Raw genomic sequence first — 18,853 nt, 5'->3', positions numbered from 1 at the left:
TCATTACCCAAAAAGTGACTTATATCTAAGCACTCTTAGAGTAACTAAACTTTGAATTCTTTAGAAACTCATCTCTTATAAATATTTTTCAAAATTTTTGATTAACTTCTACTCCATTTGAAGAAGGAAGCAACTGAAGTTTCACGTTTAATCCAAAGATTAGTGATCAGTCGTGTGTGAGACTTTTATGTCAATGGATTTTATGAAAAATATGAAAGATATACGCCAAACTTTCAGCAGCAAAGTAATCACACACGAGAAGCAGAAAACTTCAAGGCGAATCACATTTAAGTTACAGTCAAGAAGTGCATATCTAAAGATACTTATAGTACAGCTAGCTGCTGTACATCTTTTTGTACAGATGATACCTTCCCACACCTCCAAAAGAAACCAAAACCAAAACCAAAACAGAAAGGCCTTGCAGCTAGACGTAAACCAAAAGACCGGAGCAATACAGAAGGTGGCTAAACGCGACCCTCCCACAGGGACTCATTGCGAACCTTGCTAGACCTTAATAGCCGCTCCACATCCGTTGGAGGGTTCAAACCAAGTTTCTTAGCACGCTCCCACCTGTCCAGTCTGCCCATTCCAAGGCATGGCCCATAAACCATATTCATGTCGAATTGCCTCAACACTTCCTCATTCTGATCATAATTATCTGCAGATTTGACAATAGCAAAGTGAACAAAAGCAACCTCTTTCAGATCACATAATATATTAGAGAAAAGAGAGAGAGAGAGAGAGAGAGAGAGAGCAATAACTTTCAGAACTTAAATATTCCACACTATTTTTTGTGAGCTCAATATTGAAAGAACATAAAGATTGCACGTAGTGTCTGTAAATTGTACATTTCTTAGTTTTGCTTCCGAAGCTATTAAATCCAAATGGTCACCAATGAAACAGAAATAAATCTCAGTGGTCATTCCCCTAGCTTCACTATAATTTTATTTGTAAGTACAGGCAAGTTCTTTTCTTGCTAGACCATATAGACACAGTTACAAGCCAATTTCAGCCGCCATGTTTTTAATACATCTGTAGTAATGATTAATGATTAAAAAGATGAGAAAATAACAATTTGACCTCTCCAATCCCCTTCCCACCCCGAAAAGGAATAGCACATTGTTTCATAGGATAACATTTTGCCCAAAAAATATTGACGAATTAGTTCTCTTGAATCACAGAATTCAATATGATCTCGCTGATTAATTAAAGATATGAACTTCTAATGTTAGTATGGCAAGGCCATAGGCAAAGGACTGAGGCAGGATCAGAGATGCCAGTTATTGGACGACTTTAACGTCTTTGAATCCACAAGAATATAGACATGTTTTTCTAATTAAAAAAATTGTGTTTGCACACTCTTCAAACATTTTACAATTATTCATCAGGAACATGGCTTATTATTTAAGAGGAACAAAGTATCTTAAAGAAGATATTCAAACAAATTGAAGAAATAAATTAGGAGATGAGATGATTGGCTAAAAAGGGAAGAAACAAATATTGGTAATCATTTTATCTCACAATAACTAGATCTTGGGAATGTTAGCTTATTACCTTGGAGTAAATCTCCTGTATACTCCCTTTATTATCAAGTGTGACTACTATATAAAAAGCTACCTTTTTCTTTTTGAAAACGGTAGTGTCTGGTCCAACTTGAGCACACCTCGACTATTCCACCTTACTTGCTGAATGACTACTATACAAAACGCTGTTGAGTACTTCTAATCCCTAGTCGATCAATATTGATACTAGAAGAGCTGTACCCGCAAACAACATGGGAGTAGGTGAGGCTATTCGCTATCTTGCTTGAACCTTCGCTTAAAGAGATTCGCCAATTCTAATGAGTGCAAATTTACAGAACTCAAATAATGTTTTCTTCGTTTCCCTTTTTCTTCCAAAATTATATCAATGTGAAGAATGTTTTCCCTATTTCCTTATCTTAATAAGTCAAAAGTTCCTCCTCAATCATATCTCAAGGAAAAAGTTGGAAGTGTGTCCCTTTTTCAATAGAGCAAAACAGCAAGTATATGTGTATTTCGCAGTTCGTCTTCATCTTAGTCGCCTCGTAATAATTTAGTCCCGTCATCCATTGAAGGAGTATTTAAATTTTTATAATGCATTTGTTGGTGGGTTTGGTATGCGATTAAGGTTTAGAGAATATCTATTTGTAGGAACCCCTAATTTGTAATCAACCAAAAGCAAGAGTTCAATAAAGGGTCAACAAAATTCAAAGCACGAGAATGTGTACAAAAAAGAGAGCTCCTAATTTACCTCAAAAAAAAGAAAACGAATAAGTCCCAATTTATGCGGCACATTTTTTATTTCGGTAGTCAAACGAGTTTTTATTTGACCACGACTTTTTCATATGCCTTCTAAATATTTGGAATGGTTAACTATAGTAACTTATACTCGCACTTCTTCTGTAGCTTTTAAACATATAAATTTTTGTCCGAATTCACAGTCAAGATTAAGAAATTTGATTATGCCACGTAAATTGGGACAGAGGGAGTAACGAAATTTAAACATGGAAAACTGCGCTCTATGTCTACTGGAAGAAAATATTTAAGCCACGTAGCCCATACTTTGAGTTTGCTACCTGGTTTAGCCCATATTTGTGTATAAACACATTTTTATTGTATAGTGCTTTTCCCACAGTATAATTTTGTACATATTGTATAAACTGAAAATATGTCTACTTGGCATAACGTTTTATGTTGGGCTGTATATTTCCCAATTTAACAAACCCTAATTCCAAAATTAAAAAGTACCCAATACACAACATAAATTAAAACCAAAAAGGGTTGAAAGCAATTGATGTTTTAGATGGGAAAAAAGAGTGACCTTGCAAATCAAGAGAGCCATGAGAGATGAGTGCTGAAGGTTGAGTAACATTAGAGCCAATTGCTGCAGCATTTTTTGGTGCCGTTGATTTCTTGGTAGATGTTGTTGATTTTGATTTTTTAGTGATGCCACCACTATTCTTTTTTTGCTTATAGAAACCTTTCATGTCTGATTTCGACGCCATTGTTTTTTTTTTTTTTTTTTTTTTCTCTGAGATTTTTGAATTTTGAATTTGTTCTTGTGGAGAATTAAGTTGGAGAACAAGAGTCTGTTGGAATATTTTGAGTTTAGTTATATGTCGGATTTTGGGCCTTGTAATGACTAGCATTGGATTCATGTTTTTTGCGCGGATTGTCCTTCTTTTGGGGTGGTCTTTAAATTACGTACCTCGTATTTGTGGTCTTTGAATTTTATCCTTTATATTTGTGATCTATAAGTTTTGCCCTTCACTTGAAAAGGTAGACGAATACTTGAGATTCTAAGTTCGAACCCCCACTTAGACATGAAATAAAAAAAAAAATCACAAGGCAAGGCTGAGGACGTGTATGCCGGATCCAACATACACTCCTTAAGGAAAAACTAAAGTTATGCCGGATTCGGCATAACTAAAATTTTGCCCCATAAGGCAGAACTTTTCCTTAAGGCATAGTTTATTTATGTCTTATGGGACACAGTTTTAGTTAAGGCATAACTAAAAGTATGCCCATAAGACGGAACTTTTCCTTAAGGCATAACTAAAAGTTTGTCTTGAAAAATAAAAATTAAATATATATGCCTCAAGGTAAAGTCTATCCCCTCCGATAGACTTTTGGTTAAGCATAACTAAAAGTTTGCCAGAGGGGGCAGAGCGAAATTCAAACTCTGCCTTGTGAATCTTTTTTAAATTTTTGACTGCACGGGGGTTCGAATCTGAAACATATAGGTTTTAGGTGAGGGCAAAATTTAAAGACCCGCAATTTGAGGGGCAAAATTTAAAGACCACCCCAAAAAAAGGGCGAAATTGGATTTGGATAACTTTTGGGCTAAATTGCTTGAAGCATTGGGCCTCTTCTTCGTATCCACAAAACAATGGTGGATATCTAAGGGTAAATTGCAAGAATGATCATGGTGGTTTTGAACTTGTGGCCCTGCTTAGTGAGATCTTAAAAAATGGCTTTTATTGCTCATTAGGTATAAATTGTAAGTATATAATTTAATTTTGTCTGTGAAGAAGGATTTTGGGACAATTTAATACAATGAACCTACTCAGTTGCCCGCAAGTTCTGTGCCTCATTCATAAAAATTGTATGTAGTATTCAATTGTTCACATGTCAATATAACTGAAATGCATGTCTTATAGGCAACACATTACACTATCTCCACTTATTGTAACTTCTTGAAACGTCCATTTATTGTCTCATAGGTAAAACTAACTTATTTGTCTGATGGACAACAAAGGTTATTTTAGAAAGATTTTATTAAGCGGAACTAAAAGCTCAATAGTATACTTTATGATGTCCTTTTCCTACTATTTCCTGGGTATCTTTCTATTTTGATTTACCTTCAACTATACAGTAGTTAGCAGGTGTTCTTCAATTCTTTAAACTTCTAATATATTTTTGATAAAACTAATGTAATGTTAATAGTTCATCTCATAACTTTGTTGAACTTCATGTCATGTTGATTGACGATTCTAATCTTTAGAGTTGCAAGTTCAACTGTTTATATATCTATCAATTTTATTTTATTTTATTTTATTTTTTTCACGTGTATCTATAGGATCCAAGCCAGACACATGTATGTTCAATTGATTCTCAACATGTATCGAAGTCTGTTACTCGTCATGCTCGTTGAAAAGAACGATTTAAATATATCATGTGAGTAATGAATTAACATAAAGTGTATCTTAGTTGATTTTTTCTAGCCAAATTCATTTAGTTCGTTATGTGAAAATTCAAATATGAACGAAAAATATTTGCAGGTAACGTATAGTATAAGAACCAACGCTTATTTTATTTTGCTTTCTCAATTAGATGGGTTAAGAGGAATGGGAGAGGGAGGCGGCACAAAATGTAAGAATGAAACATGTAAAGCTAAGTTTTGACATATATTTATTTTCTTTTTGTAAAAAAAAATATTTTAGTAATTTTGTTAATGCACAAGAAAATAGTTTAAAAGGAATTAGTGTAATCTATCAAAATTAATGACAAAAATCAGGTAAGGATATAACACAACGCAAAATTCATATAGACATATCAAGTAATTTGGTTTAAAGAGTAGTTATTGTTATGTTTTATGATATTGTTACCGAAAGTATTACTACTATTAATCTGAGTTAAAAAATCTTCCACTAGTAAATAAACGTGGTTAAAAAATCTTCCACTAGTAAATAAACGTGTGGAATTTATATAAGATCTAATCACAACAAACTTATTTGAAAGATAAGTAGATGTGAGAATAACTTTGGTTTGAAGAAAAGATAGGAATAGCTCCCGAAAATTCATATAACTAACTCCAATTTTTATTTAGAATTGAGACATCATTAATTGATGGATATTCCTAAAATATAAACTAATTTCCCCTTAATTTAATTTTTAGGCACGAAATATTAGTACTACCAGTAGTACTATCACTTTATTGCATCACTAAGCCCCTTTTTATCATTTTTTTCCAAGACAAAAATATTTACATCTGGTACTTTCTTCTCTACTCTAAAAAAACAACCTTAGCGATCTCTAGACTGGCCGCACCTTGTTCTTTTTCACTACCAGGTTTGTTCTTCTTTTTCTCTACACCCTTTTTTTGCTTCACCCTAAATTCTTTTATGCAGTAAGAAAAAGGGAAAAAAAAAAGAGAAAAGAATGGTAAAGTAGTTGTTTTTACTTGTATTTTTCTTGTACAGATTCTTGAGAAATAGCTTAGCTGAGTACCCTTTTGTCTATGATTGGTTAATTGGTTCTTGCATTTTGCTTATATGGGTAGTTTAGTTGAAGAGTTTTAAATAGAAATAAGTGGAAATTATGAGTCTTTTGGGTTGGAAAATTAGGTATACTTAAAACACTGTTAATTTGTGTGATGGGGTTTGTTGAATCTCGCTGCTTGTATGTTTCTATCAAAAGTTTTCAACTTTAAGTACTCCTAAGATAGTAAAAAGTTTTAATTTTGGAAGATGTGGGGGGGTGGGTGTTCATGTTGCATATTGTAGAAGGAGCTACTAAATTCTTCTATGCAGTTTGAAATTAACAACTGAGTAATAAAAAGGGGAAAAGAAAAGAAAAGAATGGTAAAGTTGTTGTTTTTACTTGTGTTTTTGCTGAGTGAAAGTATGAGTCTTTTTTTAAAATTTGGGTTGGAAAATTAGGTATACTTAAAACACCGTTCATTTGTCTGATGGGGTTTGTTGAATCTTGCTGCTTGTGTGTTTCGATCAAAAGTTTTCAACTTTAGTACTAAGGTGCTAAAAAAAATTATTAACTTTTTACTTTGGTGGATTGGGGGAGAGGGGTTCATGTTTGCATATTATATAGGGAGCTACTATTTTTTGCTAACCTCATGCATGATTGATGAAGTTGTTTTCTAGGTTTTGGATTCTGGATTGATTTTCTCACATCTACTGTTGAGAAGCTTATTTCTACATTTTCTATCTTCAGTTGTGACTTTTTTGTTTGAACACAATTGATTAGGTTCTTGCTTATGGTGTATCCAACATTGATTTAGTTGCTATGGTGGATCCTTCTTTTTCCTCATTTATGGAAAAGTATTATTATTATTGTTAGTATAGAAGAAAAATACTTTGAATTCAAGCTTTAGTTTCTACAGGCAGGACGTTGCACTTTTTGGAGGTGAAGAAAAGATAAGATGTTTGTGTGGCCACATGAAGAAATCATCTTGGTTTTTGAAGTTGACAAAATATTATCATAGTTCTTCCCGATTGTTGTTTTCGTTGTCTTATATTGACTCTTAGACTGTCTCTTTAATTTTCTCCATTTTTGAAGCTGGTTTTTGGCCAATTCTGTGACTAGTTTGGGATTGAGGCGAAGTGGCTATTCTTGTTGTTTTTTTTTTTTTTGGGGGCTAATTTTTCCAAAGTAAACCTAATTTGGCAAGTCATAGTGGCTCTAACCCTTCTTAGTATTTGCCTATGGTGGTATCTTCTGTTTCTATTTGGGTGTTGATATGAAATTATGCCTTATTTATTGGGTTATTTTGAGAATGTATATTCGCTATTCTAAGTGAAAAGATCAAAATCTGGGGATTTACGTCAACCTCCTTTGCCTGGTTGTCAATCCGTGTTGAGATTTACTTTCTGCTGCTGAATTGTCTTCCTGTCTTTGCTTTTGATCTATTATAGGTTTAGCCTTACTGGTTTATAGCTTGGACAATGGATGCTGGAGGAAACTCCTTAGCATCTGGCGCAGATGGAAAGAAGAGAAAAGTAAGTTATTTCTATGATCCTGAAGTTGGCAATTACTATTATGGACAAGGGCACCCAATGAAGCCGCATAGAATCAGAATGACACATGCTCTTCTTGCCCACTATGGATTATTACAACACATGCATGTTCTGAAGCCAAATCCTGCTAGAGATAAGGATCTCTGCAGGTTTCATGCTGATGATTATGTTTCTTTCTTGAGAAGCATAACCCCAGAAACACAGCAAGATCAGCTGAGGCAGCTGAAGAGGTTCAATGTCGGGGAGGACTGTCCAGTTTTTGATGGTCTTTATTCCTTTTGTCAAACCTATGCTGGAGGTTCTGTTGGTGGGGCCGTTAAGTTAAACCATGGACACTGTGATATTGCCGTAAATTGGGCTGGTGGATTACATCATGCCAAGAAATGTGAAGCATCTGGTTTCTGCTATGTGAATGATATTGTGCTTGCCATTTTGGAGCTACTCAAAGTCCATGAGGTTGGCTTCTTATTTCTGTCCTTACTCACATTCACCAATGGAGGTTGATTGAGTGATTCAAAAATTTTAGACAGAATCGGTCACCACGCATTTTTCACATTTTCTTGCTATTCATTTACTTTTCACACATTGACATCTTGTCAACGAGCTATGTTGTGATATTGTGATGATCAGCCATCCAACCATGCCATGATCAGGCTCTTTTATCATGTAGTCTTCAGGAAATCGCTTTAAATAAAATAAAAAGTCTCATTGATTAGGTATCCTTCCATGGTTATGAAGAAGGAATTTATGAAATGGAGGGATTCATGAAGCCATCCTTTAATCTCCTTGCTTGAAAAGCAGCCTATGTATAAATATGCTGGTTGTATCCATTTTATAACTGCATGCAAGGAGATAACATTATATTTCAATTTGATCGTCCAATTCACCGAGAGATGATCCCAAAAGAGAATTTAAACGTTTACACCTTATCCTCATAATTGTTGGAATATTAATGACAGTAAATGCATGATGAGACTAAGCACCAAGTATACCCTCATTTTAGCTTTTCCTGGTTCTACGTAGCTGATGGCAGCACACAGAGCATTAGGTTGCTGGATGCATCATATTTTGTCATTTAATCACCAAAGCTTCTCTCGTTCGTTGAACTATTCATTGAGTTCTTCTTTGCTCATTTCATCACCACTCTCTTTTGTTGAACTATTCATTGATTTCTTGATTGCTAATTTGCCTTATTTAATATTTTTTGTTGCAGAGAGTGTTGTATGTGGATATTGATATCCATCATGGTGATGGCGTGGAAGAGGCTTTTTATACTACAGATAGGGTCATGACAGTTTCCTTTCATAAATTTGGAGATTACTTTCCTGGTACAGGGGATGTACGTGATATTGGATTTGGAAGTGGAAAATACTACTCTCTTAATGTTCCACTAGATGATGGAATCGATGATGACAGTTATCAGTCCCTCTTTAAGCCAATAATGGGCAAAGTTATGGAAGTTTTTAAGCCTGGAGCTGTGGTCTTGCAATGTGGTGCTGATTCCTTGTCTGGGGACAGGCTAGGCTGCTTTAATCTCTCTATTAAAGGTCATGCAGAATGTGTCAAATACATGAGGTCTTTCAATGTGCCTCTATTGTTGCTTGGTGGAGGTGGCTACACAATACGTAATGTTGCTCGTTGCTGGTGTTACGAAGTAAGCAAGTCGTTTACATTATCAATTTGCGCATACATCTAATGAGTGATGATTGTATTTAGGCTGAGTTTTCTTCTTTCCAGTATCTTTTTGATTATGAATATGTTATTGAATGAAGTAGCCTACCTAAGAGGGGAAAAAGGAAAGAAAAAAAGAAAGATGTTTTGACTGTAGTAGTTTGGCAACATACATCCCCCTCCCAGAGAGTAGAACGGAAAGAAAGACCATCAGGTGGAGGATAATGATTAGAATCTCAAATTAACTTGCCAAGTTTTGAAGATGATTTAAAAATTAAAATGTTGAGATCCTTTTATAACCCATGAATAGGGCTGTTCATGGTTCGGTGCCGGTTTTTGGTTCTAAAGAAAATCAAACTTAAGCCACACGTTGTATTTTTGTTCGCATTTTAAGCCCCAAACATGCCAGAGTATGCGAGTTCAGTAAATGTATGTCAACTAACTTGTGTCCAACATGTTTGCCTCTTGTAGTTTGATTTATATCTGCATGAGTATAAATGGATACGCTCCTTCTATTTCTAATCAAATGTCTATTATTGTTGTTGAGTTGAAAATGCATGTTGTTTGGTAGTAGAAGTGGGTAGCATGTGGGGCACAAATTATTACTTTTAATTTTCTACTGTAGAAAGTTAAAAAGGAGACTACTGTGGAAATGGTAGATGTTTGCGCTTTAGGAAATTGACCTCTTTTGAGGAGTTTGTATTTTAACATGTGCCAACTGGGCATCCGAATCACATTTAACTCTACTTCCTGCCACCCAAAAATTGAGCACACAAGAAGGGAGAGAGAGTTAAAAAGAATACTACTGTGGAAATGGTAGGTGTGTGTTCTTTAGGAAAATAGACGTCTTTTTGAGGAGTTTGACCATGTTGTGGAGGAGGATATTGTATTCTATGATACTCCGTGAACCTATTGGGCCTTTTCCTTATAAAGAAACTGAGCCTTTGACTGTACATTGTAATGCCTGTTGTGGTTTTCTTATACTTATGAATTGTTCTTCTGTGTTTGAGCAGACAGGAGTTGCATTAGGAATAGAGCTTGAAGATAAGATGCCGCAACATGAATATTATGAATACTTTGGTCCAGATTATACCTTGCATGTTGCTCCAAGTAACATGGAGAACAAAAATTCTCGTCAGATTTTAGAAGATATAAGATCAAAGCTGCTTGAAAATCTTTCAAAGCTTCAGCATGCCCCAAGTGTACAGTTCCAGGAGCGACCACCAGATACTGAATTGCCCGAGGTTTGCTTTCATTTCCCTAACATCGCTCTTAGAAGAATTACCAGTTTCTACTAGGTTTTAGTAGCTAAGATTGGGTTATAATTTGAGACAAAATCATTGAATCTGAGCTGCTATTTGTTTCCATATTTGCCACTTAATGTATTTTTGCAACATTCAGGCTGATGAAGATCAAGAGGATGCAGATTCAAGATGGGATGCTGATTCTGACACAAATGATGAAGAACGGTACTTTATTTTTTCTATTTTATTTATCTTGACAGATATATTTGTTCTTCAACCTGCACCCCGTTATCTTGTTTATAATGAAAGGGTGATTCGTGCCATGTTACTTTCATACAGTAAGCCCATTCCTAGCAGAGTGAGGAGGGAACATGTTGAACCTGAAGGAAAAGGAACGGTATGTATCGGCCTTTATTTTGTATCTGAAACAAGGTTTAGATGTGATCATCTTCTTTTGTGATGTATGGCAATGATTCAATTTGGTGTCTGCCGTGTCTGTGCAGGCATTAATTTACTTCATTTTTTCCTCGGTTCATTTCCAATGTGCTACAAATTATCTGCTTAATGTTGATGGTTTCCCGCTTCGTATACTGTAATAGGAAAACTGTTGCTTGTGGTTGGCATTCTGTCCATTTTGAGTTTGCACTTCTCCCTTCTGTTAATATCATTTTGGTTAGATCAGTATAGGGGGTAACTGCATCCGTGGTTGAGGATTACATGTAGTGTTTTCTTATGCTTTACAAGATAAGTCCAATGACTTCTTTTCGCGGGCTTTAAACATGGGGAAGTGCTGTTTTGCATTCAACTTTATATTTTTATTTCCCTGATGTTCTATCTGTCCAAATGAAGGATATGATCAAATACTTCTAGTGATGGAAACTTCAAATGAGTTGATCTGCTGTTCCATAAGTTAATATTGAGAACATGCCCCTTTAGCTGTTACAGAGTGTTAGTTTCGACTTAAAAACAGTTTTCGTGGTGCTATTTTCTTTTCCTTCTTTCCTTATTTTGTATTGATTAGATTTGATGTTACTGGTGAAGATACTAGTTGGGAATTCACTTGTAAATATGGTTTTAGTAAAACCTATGTACTGACTTTATTTAAAAATACATATATGTTACCACCTAAAAAGAAAGTTGGGAATTCAATTTAGTTTGTTAATACATTTACTTTAGGATCTATGCTTTCTAGGAATCTTTAGCGCTATTAGAGATTCTTATGCTGGTGGGAAGTATAGTGAGTTTCTAGTATTTTTTTGTTTGTTTGTAAAAGTGCTGCCTGAGAATAATTTAAATGGGAACATCGTTAGTGAGAATTCATATAGCTAACCCCAACTTGTTTGGGATTGAGGAGTAACAGTAGTAGTAGTAGTAATAGTTGTTTTTGGTGAAGAAAGGTTATGGTAAATTGATAACAATTCTAATCACTGTTAGTTGGTTAGAGAGTAGTTCAACAATTGGAAGCTTAAAGCTTTACAATCAACCCCTTCATAAAAATAGTCCAAGATCTTGTTTAATTTGATGTTTTTAGTTTTCATTAATCTTCTATGTCTGGGTAGTGACCAAGACCAAGTTGGTAGTTTTGCGATTTTTTTCATATTTCTCCTACCATTATGTAGGAGAAATTAGCAGCTTTCTATTTGGCTTCCGTTTTTTGTAATAGTCATTAGTAGCGTACATTAGGGCGATTAAGGACATGTATGAGGGAGCCAAGACTAGGGTAAGGACAGCGGGAGGTGACTCGGAGCACTTCCCAGTGGAGATGGGTTTGCACCAGGGATCAGCTCTTAGCTCATTTTTATTTGCCTTAGTGATGGATTGTTTGACGCGGCAAATCCAAGGTGAGGTGCCATGGTGTATGTTATTTGCGGATGATATAGTCTTGATTGACGAGACACGCAACGGAGTGAACGCTAAGCTGGAGGTTTGGAGACAAACTCTGGAGTCTAAAGGGTTCAAGTTGAGTAGGATCAAGACAAAGTACATGGAGTGTAAGTTCAGTGACGTGACCAATGAGGCTGGCGTGGAAGTTAAGCTTAGTACCCAGGCCGTCCAAAAGAAAGGAAGTTTAAAAAATCTTGGGTCTATTATACAAGGAAATGGGGATATTGACGTGATGTCTCACATCGTATTGGTGCAGGGTTGGATGAAATGAGAATGTTGCGATGGATGTGTGGGCACACCAGGCGAGATAGGATTAGGAATGAAGATATCTGAGATCAGGTGGGAGTGACATCAGTGGAGGACAAGATGCGGGAAGTGAGACCGAGATGGTTTAGGCATGTGAGGAGGAGAGACACAGATGCCTCAGTGCGGAGGTGTGAGAGGTTAGCTATGAATGGTTTTAGAAGAGGTAGAGGTAGGCCGAAGAAGTATTGGAGAGAGGTGCTTAGGCAGGACATGACGCAGTTTCAACTTACCGAGGACATGACCTTAGATAGTATATTATGGAGGATTCAGATTAGGGTAGAAGGCTAGTAGGTAGTCGCAGTTTTGATATATAGTCTATTGTCATTTGATGCTTGCTACTATGTGTTGTTTCTTGTACTTCAATTATTTTATTTATCTGTGGTAACTACTGCTTCCTTTTCTCAGACTGCTCTATCATGACTTGTTCGCTTTCTTTAGTTTCATTTTCATTTTGCTTTGAACTGCTTGTGCTTACCTGACCTTTTCTTATGTTTTCTCTTGAGCCGAGGGTCTTCCGGAAACAGCCTCCCTGTCTTTCGAGATAGGGGTAAGGTCTGCATACACTTTACCCTCCCCAGACCCCGCATTGTGGGATTTTTCTGGGTATGTTGTTGTTGTTGTTGTTGTTTCTGTAGTAGTCATTACCAGTTACTTGAGGATGCTCTACTTTTGAAACTCCTCTTCTTTCATTTACATTTTCTTCCCTCTTGTATGCGATGTCTCCTCTCGTTCCTGCTTAACACCCTTGTCAATCATTTTCTACTGATGCCATACGGAACTGCTATAATAGTTTGTTTTCATTCAAATTATCAGGAAGACATGAAAACCGAGGAGCGTCTAAGAGAAGTAGAGTCGGCATTTGCCGAATCAACAAGTTTGAAGGTATAGAGCATTATATGCACATTTATAAACCGTAAAAAAAGGTCGGATAGATCTAACAATTTTCTCATTAAATGTGTTTTAATCCAGGGTGGCAATTCAGGTTCTGCACTGATAGATGGAGGACAGATAAAAATGGAACAAGGATGCTCTAACAAACCTTTTGATCAGCCAACTGATATTAATTCTTGATTGAACTTGTCTATCTTTTGAACTCTATTGTAATGTATGATCTTTAAGTTATACATTTGAGTCTACTTGTCATGCACACTATTTTGCAGATACGATTGTGATCCATGACCCTCCCCCCCCCCCCCCCCCAACAACCAAAACCACGACCACACGCGCGCACAAAAAAAAAAATAGCGCTTCATTCTGTCATGTAAGTAGAAGAAAAAAGCATGCAAAATGCCAATATGTCAAGATTTTGCTGGAAATGGGGTTTAGATAGGTTGTGGTGAATCATATATGTTGGATCAGATCAATTTTATTGCTTGTGATCTGTGAAGTTCTTTTAGTATTTTATTTTTGTTTTCAAATACCCACTGTCCACTGATTTGAATACATATCGTCTCTAGTTATAAATTTGGTTCATTTCTTCGAGCTAAGATAGACATATTGCTAGAGAGTCATCTTCTGCGTATTTACAGGAAAAAGAAAAAAAAAATGAAAACAACAATTGTATGAATGAGTAGGCCTAAACAGTCATATGCATTATGATTTACTTTCTATATGCTACTTGATAGTTTGTCAACGTTGCAAAACTAAAAAATGCATATTAGCAGGCTAAACTAGTGAAATCTTCGGTTGTCTCTTTCTGGATAAGTATTTGGTAAATGATCTTTTTTAATTTTTCATATTTTATGGACCTTTTAAATTTTAGACCACACTCATTGAAAATTTTATGAGAAAACGTTAGACCACGTGTCTAGTATTATTAAGTTATTGTAAATGTGAGATAACGATCTAATGTTTTGTTTGTAAGAATGAGTAATATTTGAGCAAATTTAGATCTAAATCTAATGTTGTCAAATGTTTAAGAAAGGAGATTTTTTGTTTGTAAGAATGAGCAATATTTGAGCAAATTTAGATCTAAGTCTAATGTTGTCAAATGTTTAAGAAAGGAGATTTTTCAAGGGAAAATAACCTAATAATACTATTTAAGATTCTATATTACAAAACATAAGAATATTTTTTCTTATTTACAAAATATACTAACAAAATTACAAAGTATACCGGATTTGCGTTTTATGGGATACCATTGATTTTGGGCTTTTTTTAAAGGAAGGGAATCTGATTTTAAATGTGTGCTTAATTTTAGGATAGTTACCGATCAACTTCTTCTTCTTTTCAAAAAGATTTTTCTCTCTCTCCCTCTATGATAGATACCATTTCCAGCCCTAAAATTCATCTTCTCTCCTAATATAAATTTTTAAACCAATATAACAAAGTATTTTTTTTATACTGACTTGTGTATTAATTGTATATAAAAATTGGTTTCTATCGTTTTGAGATATGTGGGTCATTGATGTTTGAAATCTATATAAATTATATAAACTGTAGTTTTCAAAAATGTTGAAAACTAGTATATGTATGAAACACATATGAAATCTGCTATATATCATTTTTTAGATATATGCGGCACAGTGTGTATGAAATGCGAATAAATTCGATATGAATTAATCTTAAAAATGTTGAAAACTGATATGTATGGAATCTGGTTTGTATCAATCAGAAAACTTATTATACATATGTACTTTCTCATAATCTATACATACTTTGATCAGATTTTATAGAATTTATATGTACTTTATCATAATTAAAATATACACACAACTTTTATACATAAAAATTATAATGAATTTATACAGTTATACATATTGAATACAAAAGTTTATACATATTTATTTTCTGGTGTATGGAATCTGTTTTTTATCAATTACAAATTTATTATACATATTTTCTCAAAGTTTATACATATTTTGATTAAATTTTATACAATTTATATGTACTTTATCATAATCAAAATACACATACAATTTATACATATTTCATATATAAAAATTATAACAAATTTATACAGATATACATATTGCATATAAAAATTATACATATATGTTTTCTGGTATATGAACTTTGTGCATAAAAATTACCTATTATAATTGACTTTTTGAATAAAAGTTGGAGAAAAGTAGGGAACAATATCTCTTAATTTGAATGGGAAGAGAAAAGTGGATGAAATAAGGGAGCAAAAGTCGGAGAAAATCAGGAACAATGTCTCCTAGTTTTGAATGGAGAGAGAAAAGTGGATAAAACAAGGAACGTTCCTTATCTTATTTAATGTGTTTAATTTGATTTTTTTTAATTTACCTGATTCGTATAAATTTTGTAACAAATCTATTGATATATTTTATAAACTGAAAAGTATCGTCATGTTTTGTAAATATCATTAGAATGTATATACATGTTTTTTGCCCATTTTTCAATGATGGCCTAAAAATGAGAATTTGCGTAAATTAGCCACTAAGCTATACCACTGGCCCATGCTGCTTTGTCAATGAAACTTTCTGGGCTTAAGGAAGAAAAAGTAGTCCATTGGAATATCTGGCTAAAATCTTAAGCCCGCCCGCCCAACTATTTGTTTCACCACTTTTTTTTTTTTTTTTATTATTTCGCACACCACATTCTTTTCCTGCAATTTATGGAGCACAGTCTGATTATGGTGGTTGTATTCAAGAAGTGGTAGAAAATGAACCACTTAACTTTCATTTTATTGTACTAAAGTTACTAAATTAACTAGTATCATAGAAAATCGTTAAGACTAAATAAAAAAGACATTTTATATGATTTATCGGCAAAGTTGAATGACTTTTGGAATTATATAGTCACTTGTTTATTTAGTGACTTGTTGAGATATTTAGGCAAAGTTGAATCATTTTTCAGTGAATAGTTTAGTGACTCTTTTGTGATACCAAAACAAAGTTGAGTGATTCTTATGAATAAAATAGTTTAATAATTTAACTAATATAAAATAAAATTTGAGTGTCCATTTGTGAAATTCTCCCAATAATTCTTAAGCCAAAAAGAATAACAAAGAGTAGAAAGTATAGCAGTGGAATGACAAATTAATGTGGAAATTAAATGATAAAAGTCATCAATATAAAGATTAAGAGAAGAAATTTTGCAGTGGAATGACAAATTAATGTTCCAATTAAATGATAAAGTCATCAATAAGAAGAAATTTTTTTCTTGAGATTTACCCTTCACCAAAATCAGTTATATGCATTCCTAATCTACCAACTACTTTCATTTTTTATTGGCAAACTTTGACCATAGAAGCGTGTGATTTTTCAAACATTTTAACAAACATGTAAAGACAAGTTCAAAACATCTTGAAAAATGGTATGATCTACACCAACATATTTTCCTCTATTTTCATGAAATAAAGATGTTGACTAAGGGTGTGTTTGTAATAGAGGAAAATATCTTTTAAAATTTTTTTTTAATTTTTTTTCATGTTTAGTTAGTCAAAATATTTTCGAAGAAAATGATTCTTAAAATTAGAAAAATGACTTTCTTGGCAGGAGTAGGAAAATAAGTTTCATAAGACGCATTGTCTCCTCCCTATCTCCATAAGTGAATCCAGAATATAGAATTTTTTGATTCTGAATTTATAGAAAAAGGCAGCTTATTGGGTTATAGAAAAATTATTATACACATTAAGTGAATTTTTTAACGCAAATATAAGATTTTTGCCAAATTTATTGGGTTTTGTCGCTAACTTCGTCCGTGCCTATCTCCACACCACACCACACCACACCCCCATTCCTCCAATACCTTAACCTCTTCACCCCACTTTATCCCACCCCCATAGAGTTTGTCTAAATTATATATAAATATTTTTGGATAATATTTTCTGTTTATTTATCAAACACCTAAAAATAAGTAAGAAAACTCCTTATTTTCTAAGAAAATATTTTCAGTACAAAACAATTCTTGTCGAAGATATTTTTCTTCATACCAAACACACCCTAAGACTTTTCTTATTTCTCCCCTCTTTACATTGTTTCTTTTTTCGCGAAACTTTACATCAACATAATAAAATTGGCAAATTAAATCAAACTGGCAAACTGAAAAAAGGTGAAAGAAAGTATAGGGTTATGACCAATAAAGGTTAAGCAAATGATAGTGTGATTTGACTAAGACAAAATTATGGAAAATTAGAAAGTGACTTGAAAAGTAGAGTTAGCATATGGATTTACAGCTGCAAATTTTGTAATGAAGACTTTTTATATGAATTGTCAACGGAACATGTCGCTGTAATTATAATTTGTATCGCATGTCACGGCTTTAATTTGTTGTTTTCTTTGGCACAACAATAATTTATCAACTACCATAATATACTCAGTTATGAATTTGGGATTTACCGTCAGTTGGTGGTGTGTGTGTTTTTTGTTTTAATCATCAGGCGTCCAAAATCATATGGCTTGACAAATCTGAAACTCGCGCTGTGTAACGGCTAAGGTTCATTAAAAGGTGAAGTACTCTTTACAAGAGTTCTTCTATTTGAAGGCTCGAACACGAAACATCTAATTACGGATTAAGGAATCTCATCCATATATTATACCCTTCGATGGTGTTTGTGTGTGTACATGAGCGAATCTAGAAGGTTGCATAAAGTTTCACCTAAATAACAATAGTTTTGTTCACGCCACCTACACACACGCATGCACGCACATTGAGAAATCTAAATATCTATAAATATCTGACTGTGAACTCAGTTATTATTATAAAGATTAACTTAAATTTACTATAGGAAACTCATATACTTCAAATCTTACACCTGCATTTGTGTGTATATATATACATACCTTTTTAGTATATATATAACCATGTCGAAGATTATTGTGTGATGGTTGCATGCCGCGAAAAGAATAGAAGATTTACACTTTATATATATATATATATATATATATCCAAGTTGAAGATTATTGTGTGATGGTTGCATGCAACGAAAAGAATAGAAGATTTACACTTTATATATATCACATTAATTAATATCTATTTCACTTTAATTCATACCTGACCATGACAACTTAATGTGATCTATTGTAAATATTGGATGTGAGTAACTTCTTTTCGGCAGCGGCTCTAATATTTGCTCTGGTTTGTTAGTAGTATTGATTTGCAATCTTTAGCGCACCAAAATTTTTTATTATGTGATTCGAAATATAAAGGAGTGAACACATAAAAAAGTCAAAAAAAAATTCAATTACTACTAGTATATAAACATAATAACAATTTAGACCCTATTATGTAGTGTAATTTTAGCGAAAATGATTCGGATGGACTCTTGGGCACCTAGCTCCTCCCTTGCATGGAATTATTGAAAATTCCCAAAAATTATAGATAGGTGATCAGACTTATCGAATTGTTCAATCAAGTCAAATAGGAAAGTTTCTTGCATTTGTTTGGTTAAAACATGTTAATCTGAAAATGATTCATCCAAATCATACTTAAATTTAACACTCATAAATAAAACAAAATAAATTTAAAATATATGCGTGACATAACAAACCTAAAGCAGAATCATTTC

At 33.8% G+C, this 18,853-nt stretch overlaps 2 protein-coding genes across 3 annotated transcripts; one reads left to right on the top strand and one right to left on the bottom strand.

The window, feature by feature from the left end:
• Positions 1 to 221: 221 nt before the first annotated feature.
• On the bottom strand, positions 222 to 3,117 carry LOC132045726 (uncharacterized). The gene is made up of 2 exons (XM_059436330.1): positions 2,842 to 3,117; positions 222 to 658 (listed from the first exon to the last, which is right to left on the bottom strand). The coding sequence occupies exons 1-2, from the start codon at positions 3,023 to 3,025 to the stop codon at positions 465 to 467; spliced, it is 378 nt and encodes a 125-aa protein (XP_059292313.1). The 5' UTR covers positions 3,026 to 3,117; the 3' UTR covers positions 222 to 464.
• Positions 3,118 to 5,487: 2,370 nt separating this feature from the next.
• On the top strand, positions 5,488 to 13,525 carry LOC132045596 (histone deacetylase 19). 2 transcript variants are annotated; one of them, XM_059436246.1, is made up of 8 exons: positions 5,488 to 5,591; positions 7,172 to 7,729; positions 8,487 to 8,927; positions 9,958 to 10,188; positions 10,346 to 10,413; positions 10,528 to 10,585; positions 13,192 to 13,260; positions 13,348 to 13,525. In XM_059436246.1, exons 2-8 carry the CDS (start codon positions 7,202 to 7,204, stop codon positions 13,447 to 13,449), a joined length of 1,497 nt encoding a protein of 498 aa, XP_059292229.1. In that variant the 5' UTR covers positions 5,488 to 5,591; positions 7,172 to 7,201; the 3' UTR covers positions 13,450 to 13,525. The 2 variants fall into 2 exon arrangements, with proteins under 2 accessions (XP_059292229.1, XP_059292190.1); XM_059436207.1 differs by having other exon boundaries at positions 5,572 to 5,684.
• Positions 13,526 to 18,853: the final 5,328 nt, after the last annotated feature.

This window comes from Lycium ferocissimum, chromosome 1 (assembly GCF_029784015.1).
Source record: "Lycium ferocissimum isolate CSIRO_LF1 chromosome 1, AGI_CSIRO_Lferr_CH_V1, whole genome shotgun sequence".
Taxonomy (NCBI): Eukaryota; Viridiplantae; Streptophyta; class Magnoliopsida; order Solanales; family Solanaceae; genus Lycium; species Lycium ferocissimum.
This window is presented reverse-complemented; position numbering and strand designations above follow the sequence as displayed.